Source organism: Arvicanthis niloticus, chromosome 4 (assembly GCF_011762505.2).
Source record: "Arvicanthis niloticus isolate mArvNil1 chromosome 4, mArvNil1.pat.X, whole genome shotgun sequence".
NCBI classification, from domain to species: domain Eukaryota; kingdom Metazoa; phylum Chordata; class Mammalia; order Rodentia; family Muridae; genus Arvicanthis; species Arvicanthis niloticus.
Genome location: NC_047661.1, coordinates 96,465,115 through 96,481,629, shown reverse-complemented (window position 1 = coordinate 96,481,629; position 16,515 = coordinate 96,465,115). Strand labels below are relative to the sequence as shown.

The 16,515-nt window shown below is 38.8% G+C and overlaps 1 protein-coding gene across 4 annotated transcripts in view; it reads right to left on the bottom strand.

Moving 5' to 3' along the window:
* Dpyd (dihydropyrimidine dehydrogenase) overlaps positions 1–16,515 on the bottom strand; it is an 831,933-nt gene that overhangs the window by 784,896 nt on the left and 30,522 nt on the right. For 2 of the 4 annotated variants that reach the window (XM_076933187.1, XM_076933189.1), the window contains exons 2-3: positions 5,145–5,259; positions 3,475–3,585 (exon numbers count right to left, since the gene is read on the bottom strand). The exons of 1 other annotated variant lie outside the window; for it this stretch is intronic. In XM_076933187.1, coding sequence (XP_076789302.1) covers positions 3,475–3,585; positions 5,145–5,189 — 156 coding nt within the window. In that variant the 5' untranslated portion in view covers positions 5,190–5,259. The remainder of the gene's footprint in view (positions 1–3,474; positions 3,586–5,144; positions 5,260–16,515) is intronic. One more of the 4 variants, XM_034501414.2, reaches the window with a different exon arrangement.

Here is a 16,515-nt window from a genome sequence, read left to right as displayed (position 1 = left end):
ACACACACACACACACACACACACACACACACACACACATTTATTCTAAAGAAAAAGATGAAGGGCAGGGATTCTGGGAACAGAATTTGAAGGCAAGAGTAATTTCATAAGTTGACTGTTTAGATCTGTAAGAAGAACTAATACATACAAGAACCATATATACATTCAGTAGATGTTTAGTTATCATGATGGAGATAGAAAGATTACTTAGAGATATAAGCATAGGTGTTATATGTCTGAAAATGCTACTAGATTAGAGAGAGAGTATGATTCCATTAATAATGTAGTTGTATAGAGAGAAAGGCACACACTGGCCACAGAAAAGGGGGAATGGGCAGGAGGCGGGAACTGAGGGAAGAGAAGGAGAATCAGTCTTCCAGGAGAGAGGGATTGAAGAGCTATAGCAGTCACTGTGGGTGAGGCCCTGAAACAGCAATCTCAGCATCTGATAACTAAATTTTTTAGACGAAAAACTGCACAAGGATTAGATGTATGAACTTCCTAAGTGAATGCGCTGCAGGAAATCACAGTGGGGAGAAATGGAAGCAGAGCCAAGATGTAACCATGAAAATACCCACTCTCACCTAGATCCAGAAGGCTTTGCAATGTCTCCCCTGGAGGTAAGGGGTAGAGAAGTTTAAGAATACATCTCTGCTGGATGTGCTGGTCACAGATTTAATACCAGCAATTCAAGGACTGGAGCAAGCAGATCCCCATGAGTTCAAGATCAGCCTAGGCTATATAGCAAGTTGCAGGATCCTTACTTGATCTCTGAACCACCAAATAAACAGAAATCTGCTTATCTCAGGACAGGGTAGGACCTTATCCTCTTGCAAATTAGCATGCCTTGTAAAAGAACTCCTGTTTCCCTCCATTTTCTTGTGTCTGGCTATTGTAAATATGTGCCTCTCTGAGTGTTATTACTAGTTCCTCTGGTGACAGAAAGCACAGTTCTGTTGGTCTCACTATGTATATAGAAAGACCAGAGAGTAAAAATCAAATCATATGCTTTGATAACAATTATATTAAATTTTGTATCTAAGCACAGAGAGAATACTTATGTAAAGGAAGAGACTTTATTCAAATGGTGAATTAAGGATAAATTTGAACCTTAGCTTCCCATCTCCCCAAGGAGTGAGCTTCACTGCTCTTCTCTCTCAGTCCAGAATATTGCTGGAGTTTGCAGAGTGATCCGCATTTCAGCAGTAAATCTGATTTTATACAATGAGATTATTATTATTTTTACATAGACTGGAAGCTTTTATTTTACCATTTATACTTGCTCACTCCAGAAAATCCAGAGTACACAAAAATGTCAAGAACACAAAGATAATCAGCATTAATAATTGTATGGACGCTTTTATTCTTTGTGGCTATGCACAAAGGCATAGTTGTGTGCAAGCACACACAATTACAATTAGATATAGTGATATTTTATGTGCTTTGCATATAATATAAATTGTGCCTGCTTAACCCAGAGTATTAACTATTGAAAAATAATTTTAATGGTCATACAATTTAACACTGAATATATTTGCTTTAATTTAGTTGATCGTGACCCAGTAGTTGGAATTTGGAGGATTTTCTTCTATATTTTTTTCTCTACTGAATAAATAATGCCTAGAATAATCTTCTTTCTACATAATTAATGTTTACCTAATTCCTAATTCTTTCCATAGTACATACTACTATAAGATGAATGACTGGGTGTATTTGACAGTTTAAAGTTATTTTTATAGGTTAAATAGTGTCTTTATAAAATTTATGTGTTGACATACTGACTGCTAATATTTCAAAATGTAGTTATTTAGAGATGATATTTAAAGAGGTAAACAGATTAAAACAAGCCATTAGAGCAGTAAGACCAGGTAAAAACACAGGAAGTAGACGCCATTGATTAAACAAGCAGAAAGTTCTCAGAAGCAATCTGCCCTACCAACACTTAGATCTCAGACTAGTCTCTACTAGGGTGAAAACTGAAAGGTTCAAGCCACCCTATCTGTGATGCTTTGTAACAACAACCCTATCACATAAATATTGCCTTTCTACAAATTCTAAACAACAAATACTTGAGTGAGAAAACTTATCTCAACACTACCTTTGCCAGTTACATATTTTGGAAGAAATGAAATTAAAAAATCTATATATAAGGTCAAATCTTGAATGATTGTTTTTTTTTAAATATAGTAGTGATAAGAACAATTAAAATAGAGAAAACTTTCTATTTCTAATAAAATCTGGAACGCAGAATGTTAGATCATTTATAAATAAAAGGCCCTAGGAAAAACATTTGATGTCTTTGGATCATAGCATTCACATATTCGAAATGAGAGACTTTTCATTGACAGTATTTGCAAGATACATTTAAAACTGATTGTCTTCAACTGTTGCCTTCGTTATGCAAAATCACAATATGTCATCATGTGACCAGTGTGGGCTACCCTGGTATCCTTCCAAAAACCTGTCAGGAAATGCCATAGTAGACAATAGAGCTCACAAGAGTGTTCCAAGGAAAACACAATGCCAAATCAAAAGCTCCAGCTGACTGGGAGATCATGGCATATCATGCCTGCCTTGTTGTTGTCAAAACCCTTTGCAGGATGCCTGTCCTCATGTCCCATCCTTCCAAAGGAAAGGAGGAAGAAAACAAGAGAAAATAAAGCCATTTATCTTAAGCAACAGTATGTAAAGAGCATCCTAAGCACACCCACCCAGCAAGCTCAGGCCACAGCCTCATTCATTATTTTGAAAAAAATCATTTGCGGGGGGGGGGGGTATTCCAGTAAAAAGGAATTATTTTCAATTTTAAATATTTGTAGTTCAGAGATCCAGTGTGGGTTACCCTGGTGTCCTTCCAAAGACCTGTACTGGAGTCTGTGATCAAGACATAGACACAAATAAGAACGATTCTAAGCTGGGCACTGCGGCTTAAGATGCAACTTTAGAACTCAGGCGGCGAGGATAGAAGGAACCACATGGGCATGAGGCCCTGTGAACTATACAGGGAGTCCCTGCTCTCAACAAGCAAACAAAAACACATTAAAAAATTAAAAATCAGGCACAAGGAACCTCAGAGAAACTGCTTTGCTTCTGCACCTTACCTGGGTGCAGAAAGTTTATACTGAACTGTCAGGTAGCCATGTGCCAGTCCTTCCTCAGTGGCACTGGAACTTGTGATGTGGAAGATTTTCAGCGTACTATCATCATACATAACAATTTAAAACTAAATTTAAAAGAATTTAGAAAATAAAGTAGTGGTAACAAACTTATAAAATTTTAAGTTTTACAGAAGATTTGCAAAGCATCAGAATTAAACAGTGTTATGAGATTGTTTCCAGAAATAAAATGCTTAAATTATTTTAAAAACACAGCAGCACCTTGTGCATATTTAATTACATTTCTAAGATACAAACGCCATTGCCTTCAGTATGGAGGATCGTTTTCAGCAGGAAATCGTATGTCAGTGATACTCACAAAGCAGTTCTTATCTGTGTTTCTTTTCCAATGTTTCTTGTCTATTTTCTTGGCCATGGTGGAACGTAGAGATGCATGACTTTGGACTCGAGGATTTAAAGCCAGGATACTCTGAATACAGGATAAATAATATACAAATAGAAATAAGTAATCATGTTGGCATTAAAACAAATCAAAATGTCATTTTAGAACACTCAATTTCCCTAAGGAGAGACTTAGCTAAGGTACATGAGAGACAGAAAAATGAAAAAAAAAAAAAACAAAAAACATAGATGTAATCTAAACAAATTAGAAAGTGATCCAAAGTTCATATATGATATTATAAAAAACTATGAAAGAAATCTTAGACTTAACACGGGACCTTTATAGAACTATAATACAAGAATTCAGGAGAAAAAGCTAAGAACTAAAGTTGTAATTAACAAACCTAAGCAAATAAGAAAACAAAATGCCATTACTGTATATTGATTATATTCTGGATAAAATCTGAATATAGTAACTTCTAATATTCCTTCTAATAATTATTAAAAATTCTTGCCTAATGGATACTTCAACAAAACAACTCCTACACCTAAGGCACAGGCAACATTTTAGATAGTGTAGACATTTTGGAAAGACTGAAAGCCAAAGTACCATAGTATGTGCTGTGAGATTGTTTCTACTAGTAGTGACAAAGCTACTCCTACATAGTCTCACCAACATGAGGGCCTGAGCATGAGCTGAACAACTACAACAGCAATAGACAAGCCACAATGGACAGGGAAAAACCACTAGGTTACAACCCTACACGAAGAACTATAGACAACGAAGGAATTCTGAGAGTGGGAGAAATTGTCTTTCCCAAGGATGAGCACACCAACTGATTATCCAATACTAAAAGGTTAGCCACAAAAAATAGATAAACAACTAACATTGTACAGTCTGGGAAGATTCTATTTAAGAGTATATCTATGTATATGTAAGAACAATTAATATAAAAGAAGACATGAATTTAAAAGAGCTTGTAAGGATAGACAGGAGGATAGAACCATAGCCAGCGCTAGCACGCCCCTTCCGCCGCTCGCCCCTCCTGCAGTCTGAGGCCTGCGGGTAAGTGCACCCAGGAGCCCCCCAGACACATTCTGGGGGATCCATAGACCCATAGCCAGCGCTAGCACGCCCCTTCCGCCGCTCGCCCCTCCTGCAGTCTGAGGCCTGCGGGTAAGTGCACCCAGGAGCCCCCCAGACACATTCTGGGGGATCCATAGACCCATAGCCAGCGCTAGCACGCCCCTTCCGCCGCTCGCCCCTCCTGCAGTCTGAGGCCTGCGGGTAAGTGCACCCAGGAGCCCCCCAGACACATTCTGGGGGATCCATAGAACCCATAGCCAGCGCTATCACGCCCCTTCCGCCGCTCGCCCCTCCTGCAGTCTGAGGCCTGTTGGTGAGTGCACCCAGGAGTCCCCCAGACACATTCTGGGGGATCCGTAGAACCCATAGCCCGTGCTAGCACGCTCCTTCTGCTGCTCGCCCCCCCTCCGGCCTGAGGCCTGCAGGGTCTGAGCCCCAGACCAGACCTCTACCAGGTCTGCAGTTGTGTGGACCCCGGATTCCACCTGAAACATACTGGAAGGTCCGCTCAACCCAGAGCCACAGAGGAACAACTGAACTCAGAGTGTCAGACAACATACCCTGAGATATCCAAGAGGAGACACTGCACCCAGAACAGCAGACATCTAGCTGGACTGCTACCTTGGAGGCACCATATCCTGAGGCATCCTAGAGATACCACTGTAATCAGGGCAGCTGGAAAAAAATCACAAAGACATCTGGACTCCTAGAAGACCAAACAAAAGCGAGACAACTGGAAAGACAGGCTTCAATCAGAGACAGAAATACAGGTAACACTAGAATTAACCAGATGGCAAAAGGCAGGCGCAAGAACATAAGCAACAGAAACCAAAGTTACATGGCATCATCAGAACCCAGTTCCCCCATCATAGCAAGCCCTGAACACCCCATCACACCAGAAAGGCAGGATTCAGAATTAAAATCACTTCTCATGATGATGATAGAGGACTTTAAGAAAGACATAAATAACACTCTCAAAGAACAGATAGAAACCCTTAGAGAGGAAACACAAAAATCCCTTAAGGAATTACAAGAAAATGCAACCAAACGGGAGAAGGAATTAAACAAAACCATGCAGGATCTAAAAACGGAAGTAGAAACAATAAAGAAATCACAAAGGGAGAACACCCTGGAGATAGAAAACTTAAAAAAACGATCAGGAGTCATAGATACAAGTATTACCAACAGAATACAAGAGATGGAAGAGAGAATCTCATGTGCAGAAGATACCATGGAAAACATTGACACAACTGTCAAAGAAAATGCAAAATACAAAAAGCTACTAACCCAAAATATACAAGAAATCCAAGACACAATGAGAAGGCCAAACCTAAGGATAATAGGAATAGATGAGGGGGAAGACTCCCAACTTAAAGGACCAGTAAATATTCTCAACAAAATTATAGAGGAAAACTTCCCTCACCTAAAGAAAGAGATGTCCATAAATATACAAGAAGCCTACAGAACTCCAAATAGTTTAGACCAGAAAAGAAATACTTCCCGCCACATAATAGTCAAAACATCAAATGTACAAAACAAAGAAAAAATACTAAAAGCAGTAAGGGAAAAAGGCAAAGTAACATATAAAGGCAGACCTATAAGAATTACATCAGACTTTTCACCAGAGACCATAAAAGCCAGAAGATCCTGGACTGATATCATACAGACCCTAAAAGAACATAAATGTCAGCCCAGACTACTATACCCAGCAAAACTCTCAATCATTATTGATGGAGAAACCAAAATATTCCATGACAAATCCAAATTTACACAGTATCTCAACACAAACCCAGCACTTCAACGGATAATTGGTGGAAAACTCCATCACAAGGAGGGAAACTACAACCTGGAAAAAGCAGGAAAGTAATCCTCCAAAAACCGTAAAAGAAGGTAGCTACACAAACATATCTCCATTGCCAATAACAAAAATAACAGGAAACAACACTCATTTTTCCTTAATATCTCTTAATATCAATGGACTCAATTCTCCAGTAAAAAGACATAGACTATCAGACTGGATACGTAAACAGGACCCAACATTTTGCTGCATTCAGGAAACGCACCTCTGTGGAAAGGACAGACACTACCTCAGAGTAAAAGGTTGGAAAACAATCTACCAAGCAAATGGTCCCAAGAAACAAGCTGGAGTAGCGATTCTAATATCAAATAAAATCAGTTTTCAACCAGAAGTAATCAAAAAAGATAAAGAAGGACACTTCATATTCATGAAAGGAAAAATGTACCAAGAGGAACTTGCAATTCTCAACATCTATGCCCCAAATGTAAGGGCACCCACATACATAAAAGACACATTACTAAAACTTAAAGCATACATTGCACCCTACACAATAATAGTGGGAGATTTCAACACCCCACTCTCAGCTATGGACAGATCATGGAAACAGAAACTAAATCGAGACACAATGAAACTAACAGAAGTTATGAACCAATTGGACTTAACTGACATCTATAGAACATTTCATCCTAAAACAAAAGAATACACCTTCTTCTCAGCACCTCATGGTACCTTCTCGAAAATAGACCATATAATTGGTCACAAAACAGGCCTCAACAGATACAAAAAGATTGAAATAATCCCCAGCACCTTATCAGACCACCATGGATTAAGACTTGTCTTTGACATGGACAAAAACATCAGAAAACCGACATACACTTGGCAACTGAACAATGCTCTACTCAATGATAACTTGGTCAAGGAAGAAATTAAGAAAGAAATTAAAGACTTTTTAGATTTAAATGAAAATGAGGACACATCATATCAAAACATGTGGGACTCATTGAAAGCAGTACTAAGAGGAAAAATCATAGCTCTAAGTGCTCACAAAAAGAAAGTGGAAAGAGCATACATCAACAACTTGACAGCAAACCTGAAAGCATTAGAACAAAAAGAAGCTAGTATACCCAAGAGGAGTAGACGGCAGGAAATAGTCAAACTCAGGGCTGAAATCAACCAAGTCGAAACAAAAAGAACTATACAAAATATCAACAAAACCAGGAGCTGGTTCTTTGAGAAAATCAACAAGATAGACAAACCCTTAGCCAGACTAACCAAAGGGCGCAGAGACAGCATTCAAATTAATAAAATCAGAACTGAAAAGGGAGACATAACAACAGAAACAGAGGAAATTAAAAAAATTATCAGATCCTACTACAAAGGCCTATACTCAACAAAATTGGAAAATCTGGAGGAAATGGACAATTTTCTAGATAGATACCAGGTACCAAAGTTAAACGAGGAGCAGATAAACCACCTAAACAGTCCCATAACGCCTAAAGAAATAGACACAGTCATTAAAAATCTTCCCACCAAAAAATGTCCGGGGCCAGATGGTTTCAGTGCAGAATTCTTTCAGACCTTCAAGGAAGACCTAATACCAATCCTCTTCAAGTTATTCCATCGAATAGAAACAGAAGGAACACTACCCAATTCATTCTATGAAGCTACCATTACACTCATACCTAAACCACAGAAAGACCCAACAAAGAAAGAGAACTACAGACCAATCTCTCTTATGAATATTGATGCAAAAATACTCAATAAAATTCTCGCAAACCGAATCCAACAACACATCAAAACAATTATCCATCAAGATCAAGTAGGCTTTATCCCAGGAATGCAGGGATGGTTCAATATTCGGAAATCCATCAATGTAATCCACTACATAAATAAACTCAAAGAGAAAAACCACATGGTCATATCACTAGATGCTGAGAAAGCATTTGACAAAATTCAACATCCCTTCATGTTAAAAGTCTTGGAAAGATCAGGAATTCAAGGCCCATATCTAAACATAGTAAAAGCAATATACAGCAAGCCAGTAGCCAACATCAAACTAAATGGAGAGAAACTTGAAGCAATCCCACTAAGATCAGGGACTAGGCAAGGCTGCCCACTCTCACCTTACCTATTCAATATAGTACTGGAAGTCTTAGCTAGAGCAATTAGACAACAAAAGGAAGTCAAAGGTATACAGATAGGAAAGGAAGAAGTCAAAATTTCACTATTTGCAGATGATATGATAGTATACTTAAGTGAACCTAAAACTTCCACCAGAGAACTCCTAAACCTGATAAACAACTTTAGCAATGTGGCTGGATATAAAATCAACTCAAACAAATCAGTAGCCTTCCTCTACTCAAAGGATAAACAGGCAGAGAAAGAAATCAGGGAAATGACACCCTTCACAATAGCCACGAATAAAATAAATTATCTTGGAGTGAATCTAACAAAGCAAGTGAAAGATCTGTATGACAAGAACTTCAAGTCTCTCAAGAAAGAAATTGAAGAACATCTCAGAAGATGGAAAGATCTCCCATGCTCCTGGATTGGCAGGATTAACTTAGTAAAAATGGCTATCCTGCCAAAAGCAATCTATAGATTCAATGCAATACCCATCAAAATTCCAAATCAATTCTTCATAGAGATAGAAAGAGCAATTTACAAATTCATTTGGAATAACAAAAAACCTAGGATAGCGAGAACTATTCTCAACAATAAAAGAACCTCTGGGGGAATCACCATTCCGGACCTCAAACTATACTACAGAGCAGTAGTGATAAAAACTGCTTGGTATTGGTACAGAGACAGAAAGGACGATCAATGGAACAGAATTGAAGACCCAGAAATGAACCCGCATACCTATGGTCACTTGATATTTGACAAGGGAGCTAAATTCATCCAGTGGAAAAAGGACAGCATTTTCAACAAGTGGTGCTGGCTCAACTGGAGGTCAACATGTAGAAGAATGCAAATTAATCCATTCTTATCTCCTTGCACAAAGCTCAACTCCAAGTGGATAAAGGACCTTCACATAAAGCCAGGTAAACTGAAAATATTAGAAGAGAAGTTGGGGAAGACCCTCGAATACCTAGGCACAGGGGAAAAGTTCCTGAACAGAACACCAATGGCTTATGCTCTAAGATCAAGAATCGACAAATGGGACCTCATCAAATTGCAAAGCTTCTGTAAGGCAAAGGACACTGTCAACAAGACAAAACGGCAACCAACAGATTGGGAAAAGATCATTACCAATCCTACATCTGATAGGGGGCTAATATCTAATATTTACAAAGAACTCAAGAAATTTGATGCCAAACAACAAAATAACCCCATTAAAAAATGGGGTACAGAGCTAAACAAAGAATTCTCAACTGAGGAAACTCGAATGGCCGAGAAGCACCTTAAGAAATGCTCAACATCCTTAGTCATCAGGGAAATGCAAATCAAAACAACACTGAGATACCACCTCACACCAGTCAGAATGGCTAAGATCAAAAACTCAGGTGATAGTAGATGTTGGCGAGGATGTGAAGAAAGAGGATCACTCCTGCATTGTTGGTGGGGTTGCAAGCTGGTACAACCACTTTGGAAGTCAGTCTGGCGGTTCCTCAGAAAATTGGACATAGCACTACCTGAGGACCCAGCTATACCACTCCTGGGTATATACCCAGAAAATGCCTCAACAAATAACAAAGACATATGCTCCACTATGTTCATAGCAGCCCTATTTATAATAGCCAGAAGCTGGAAAGAACCCAGATGCCCTTCAACAGAGGAATGGATACAAAAAATGTGGTACATTTATACAATGGAATATTACTCAGCTATTAAAAATAATGAATTCGAGAAATTCTTTGGTAAATGGATGGATCTAGAAAATATCATCCTGAGTGAGGTAACCCAATCACAAAAGAACACACATGGTATTTACTCACTGATAAGCGGAGATTAGCCCAAAAGTTTGAAACAACAAAGATTCAACTACCAGACGACATGAAGCTCATGAAGAAGAAAGAACAAGTGAGGATGCCTAGGTCTTTCTTAGAAGGAGTAACTAAATAACCAAGGGAGCAAATATGGAGACAAAGTGTGGGTCAGAATCTGAAGGGGGGGTTGTAGGGAGACCATTGTGTCTGGGTATTCATTCCATAGGCAGTCATCAAAAATAGACGCTGATAGGGATGTCAGGATGGGAAAGCTGACAGCAGCCTGATAAGGCTGTCTCCTTAGAGGTCTCTCAGAGTCGGACATACCCAGAGACAGGTACCCACAGCTATCCATTAATATGATCAAAGTTCCCAATGGAGGAGTCAGAGAGTAAATTGAAGGAACCGTGAACCATAAGGGCTGGTGGCCCTGTGAGGAGAGCAAGAATACCAACCAGCCAGAGCTCCCCAGGGTCTAAACCACCAGCCCAGGAGCACATAGGGAGAGACACATGACTCCAGCTGTATATGTAGGGGAGGATGGCCCTGTTGGGCATAGGTGGGAGACAAGATCATTGGTACCCTGAAGGCTGAGCACTGAGGGGGGGGAATATGAGGGTGGGGAGGGAGGCTGGGGGTAGGTGGGTAAACACCTTCATAGAGGCAGGAGGAGGGAGGATGGGATAAGGGGTTCCTGGGTGGTGGGGGAAATATGGTAAGGGGATAAAATTTGAAATGTAAATATTATATCCAATAAAAGGGGAAAAATAGAAAAGCGGTTAGAACCAACATTCTTAATAAAATGTCAGCCCTCTTTAAAAAAAAAAAAAAAAACCTATCTTGATACTAAAATTTGTTTTGAGAATTGTATATTGCAGAATGATCAACCTTGGTGTATCTACTCAACAAGCAAGCTGGGCAGACCTGCTCAAACCTCTGAGGTCCGTGAATTCTATCTGGAGGCAGCGAAGACACAGCATCAGAGGATTGTCAACTTGCACTCCCCCCCACCCCTCTTCTAATATCTCAACGCCCATAATCAGCTTGAAGAAGCTAATGATGAGTCAGCGCCCCTATACCCTGGGCATGGGGACTAAGGTGGTAAATGTTGGGCTGTCTCCCTAGGAAAAAGTAGTGGTTTTGTCGGAATAGAGAGGATTAGCTAGGGTTTATTGCATAGCCATAACCTATTAGTAGAAATCTGTATAATTAATATCAAGATGAAGATATAAATTCTTAAATGGCACCAATTTACTTTGTTTACAAATTTTAAGGTTTTCAGTGGCATGAGCTTTTTAGTGATATAAGAGTGAGATGAATATTGTTACTCTCATAGGCATTGTACCAGTATAACACACTTAGGAATACAAAGCTTAGACCCAGTCCTTCTTTAACTTTTTTAACTGATTTGAGATGGTCAGCCTGTGAGTTAAGGGACTATAGCAAATTCATGACTTGGAGTTTATTATAAGGGTGTTCTCTATGTTTTATTTAGAAATAGCTGAGTGGAGTTAACAGGCAACACTCCAGATTACCTTACATGGATAGCTGGTTTTCAAAACATCAGAAATCCTTAGAATTGACATGACAAACATTTCAGTATTAATGTTCATTTTCATTAGAGACCTGTCTGCTCCGGACAGCTTCCTATGTTAAATTCTAAGAAGAAATTGAGCATCCTTGGAGTTACTCCAGTTGTGGTGAGACAGCCACTAGGCAAGAATTGCCACTTTCCTTCTACAGACAAATTACTGTCCAGAAAAGGACACACTTGCAGAATAGTCGACTGATTATATCTGCCTAGACAGAGTAATCAGCCCTTAATAATTCTGCAGCACTAAGGTCTGTCAGATGATCCTGGGCCAGAAGGCAGAAGAACAGATGCTCCAACGTTTCGAAGTAGAGCGAGTGTCCAGGTGTTCAGAGGTCTCTATAAATTGGCTAAGTTTTAGAAGCTATGCTTGGTGCTTCCCACAATTATAGTCAACTCAGTCATTCTGGATTTCTGATGGGGTTGAAAACTTATAGCTATTTACTTTGAGAGAAAAGATCTGAGTGTATGGTCATCAGCTGACATTCATCCTAAAGCCAAGGAAAAAGCCAGGTTCAGAACTAAGTGTTTTAATTAGGATAGATGACAGAGGTGCTGGTTAGTCAACAAAAGGATGGACTGGGTATTAGGACTATCTTGTACCTCACTGGTACAAATAGGCATAATTATGCTCTAATTGTATTTTGAGAGAAAAGTTTCCTTTTAACAGGAAGGGTGATGTGTAGGAGGAGCTAAGGTGGGAGGAGTACTGAGAGGAAGAAAAGGAGTAAGAAGAGGAGAAGAAGAAGGAGAGGAGAAGCTAGGTGATGAAAGAGAGATAGAGGGGGGAAACAGGGAAGCAGATGTTTATGTATCTCCATCAGTCAAAGATAGTTGATATATCTAGGTTGGGTAGTGGGTTACACCTCTGATTGAACAATACCAAACTTATAAAGCCTATGATTAACATTTCTTAAAAAAAATGTATAAATGCAAAAAGGAAAAGGGGGCATGGGATAGGGGTTTTCTAAGGGGGGGGGGGAATTGGGAAACGGGATGGTATCTGAAGTGTAAATGAAAGATCTAAAAAAAAAAAAAATAATAATCAAAGGACTGAATGGTAACCATGCTGACAGCACAGTTTTATATCTGAAAACTCTATCTCAGATGTCTAGCTTCCTTCACTGTTTGTTAATAAACTTGTGTTATTTCAAAAAAAAAAAAAAAAAAAAAAAAAAAAAAAAAAAGGATAGACAGGAGGGCTTTGGAGGGGAAATAGGGAAGGGAAATGGTGTAATTATACTATAATCTGAAAAATAAAAGAAATCCTAATAAAATCATAAACCAATGTGCTCAATCATAAGCAAAAAGCTTTAATTTCACCAGGGAGGAAAATCTCCACTGACAAATGCTTCAGTCAACATTTCTGTGAATATCTTTGAATATTTTTGACATGGTGAAAAGCAGTATGTAATAGCAAGGGAAAAAAGAAAAGATTTAGAAAAAAAACAAAAAGGCTGTGGAGTTGCCCAATGTATAGAGCACCTGCCGTGCACACATAAGAGTCCACATCCAGCTTGCCAGGATGCAGGGATAAAGCCAGGAGAGGGTGGTGGCTGCCAGTGAATCCAGCCCTCCACACACCAAGACTAGGATTCCCAGGGAAGACTAGCCAGTAAGAACTCCTAGAATTGGTGAGTTCCAGATTTAGCAGGGCATATTGCTTCAATAAACATGAAGAGTGATTTTTTTTTTAAAACACTTGGCATCAATTTTGGGATGCCATACATGTACACACATCTGCATGCATAACAAACACACAAACATACACATACACATGTGCAGCACAGACACACACACAAAAGAAGAAAATCAATCAGAAAAACAGAAAAGGCACAGACAGTTTCAGTCTTTAACAAAATGGGAGGTGATTTATTTTGAGTTAGTGAGAAATAAAAAATTGATATTGTTGAAATTAAAATTTTTAATTCAGATATTAATAAAACGTTCTCAACCAAGATGGAGCTAGAAATCACCCTTTACCTCAGTCATTCACAAGAGCACATGTCTCAAAGTTCTTCTCTAGAAAGTCTTCCATAAATATAGATCTGTCCTTTTGTTCTAGACCTTGAAAATACCTCTACCTGGACAGGCAACCCAAACCAACCACTGCCTGGGCATCTTTTCTTCTCTCGTAAACTGTCAGCATTAGAGGATGGAGTGTTGAGAACTTTCATTTTAGTCTTTGCGTGTCTGATATGCAATGTCAAGGAGGCTGCCCATGTTTATATCTACAAAAGGAATGATTCAAAAGGGCACGCACACACACACACACACACACACACACACACACACACTTCCAAAATAATGTAGAGTAGATATGAACCCCTGAGAACATCTGCAACTGGAATTCCCCTACATGTTTTATGCATGCCATGGCTGGAAATGATTCTGACAGGGGTCTTTAGAATCTAGGTTATAGTGTACCTCACAACTCCAAGATCTTTGTATAAGCATAGATTTTATAAATCCTTCAAAAAATAACCTGCTAAACGCATCTTTTCCACACATGAAAATGAATCCTTATTGGAATTCTATAAAACTCTCTATAACACAAAGACAAATGAATAGGCAAATATTTACCTACGAAATAGGTGCTAACAATGTCCTTTCCCCTTTGCACTACTCAATTCCTTATGTCTATCTAAAGCAATCATCTCCTGGGTGATAACTGATTTGTAAGAATATCTATTACAAGATTACACAAAGGACTCCAAATGGTGGAAAATACAAACATTGCCTAAGATGAATTTTGCAAGTTGTATACAAGGATGAAATCAGGAAAAGATACATTTTATGCAGCATTTGATATAAAGTGATAAATAATGTCATCCACCTTAAGGTATTAGGGCTTAAAATCTTTTTGCATGGATTGTATAATTTAAATAACAAACATCTACCACTATGTCCTTATTTTGGAGGAAAAAACAAACTAAAGCTGAGTAAGTGCCCTATTTACAATGTAGAGGAGACTGAGGTGGGATTCTGTCCTCTTGTAGAATATTAATTTAAATTTATCCACAGATAAAATATTTCTATGTCTTAATGTAAAACTTGTTTTAATCACATAAAAATCAAGTACTAAATGGCATCTGAATAATGCATTAAAGAATTTATATTGGGTAGGAACCCTGACAAACTGAGGTCAATACCCAGGATCCAGTGGTAGAGTGAAAAAACAACTCCATACTGTACTCTAATTCTATACATGCACCCTGGCACAGTGTACAAATAAGCATACACATGTGCACACACACACACACAGAGAGAGAGAGAGAGAGAGAGAGAGAGAGAGAGAGAGAGAGACAGAGAGACAGAGAGACAGAGAGACAGATATAGAGAGACAGAGATATAAAGAGACAGAGACAGAAAGACAGAGAGAAAAATACTGAATGTAATTAAAAAATAGTTAATATCAACTTCCCCAAAATTAAAAAAAAAAGAATCAATGTGATCTCTTGACTATACTGGAAAATGTAAACACTAGGAGATCACTTTAGGACTCATGTAGGCCAACTTGAGCAAAACAGCTGATGAGAACTATCTTTAATTTTGCAGGAACTTGTCTTGAGGAGGAAGAAGAGGAAGAGGGGGGCAGCACATTGATTGAAGACACTTTGCTGCAATTCAGAAAGAACACTGATGATCCATGGAATCTGAAATACCAGCCACCACTGTCTAACCCTTCCCAGATCCATGCCACAGTAACCCACCCCTGGGAAAGTGTAACCCAGAAATTAAGGCTTCTTCTGCTTAATTTCCAATTGAAGGCTGTGGCATCTCTAGGGCTTGTCAGGGAATAACATTTTGTTAGAATGTTTCAGAGCCCTACCCCTAATTATGTAGAGAGTGAACTCAAGAAAACCTAGCTTAGTAGCCAAGAGTTTCTTATACCCACAACAGCCCTCACTGGCTGATTAGAGGCTCTACTGTGATGGCAATGAGATAGCAACAACAAATGGCCACACCAGAGACATATACTACCTGTGTGCTGAGCACTGTTCATCAGGAGCAACCCACAGAGAAACCCAAGAATGACTGCCCAAACCCAGTGCCCTGGTCAGAAAACCAGCATGTCACTTTTGAAGAATTAGTCACTGGCATTATCCCAAGCTCTGAAGCTGTGGTACAGAGATTTTCTCAAAAGAGGCAGTGGTGTGAACCGACAACTGTCCCCATATGAATTGAATTTACTTGGACCCCTGTGTGGGGAGCTTCAATCCTAGGAGTCTTCTTATGGGAAATTAAGACTTATTTTACAGGAAAAATTAAAGGTAATTTCTCATTATAAATACTATACTGTTGCTTACCTTTCAGACCTGAATCACTACAGTACTGCATCGTAATATAAGTCAATAAATAAAAGAACAAGTTCAAAGGTATTCTGGCTAACGTTTAAAGCAAACAAAGTAGGAATCATACAAAAAAATATGGCTGTATTTATTTTACCTTTTACATCCACAATCCATATTGTGATAAATGATTACATTTATCTATGCTGGCATAGTAATGTAACTTTTGGAAATAAACATTCTGAATGTAATTTATTGGCTGCTTATCATGGTTACTTTTCCTTCACATAACACAAACATAAAGCATAACAGCATGAAATA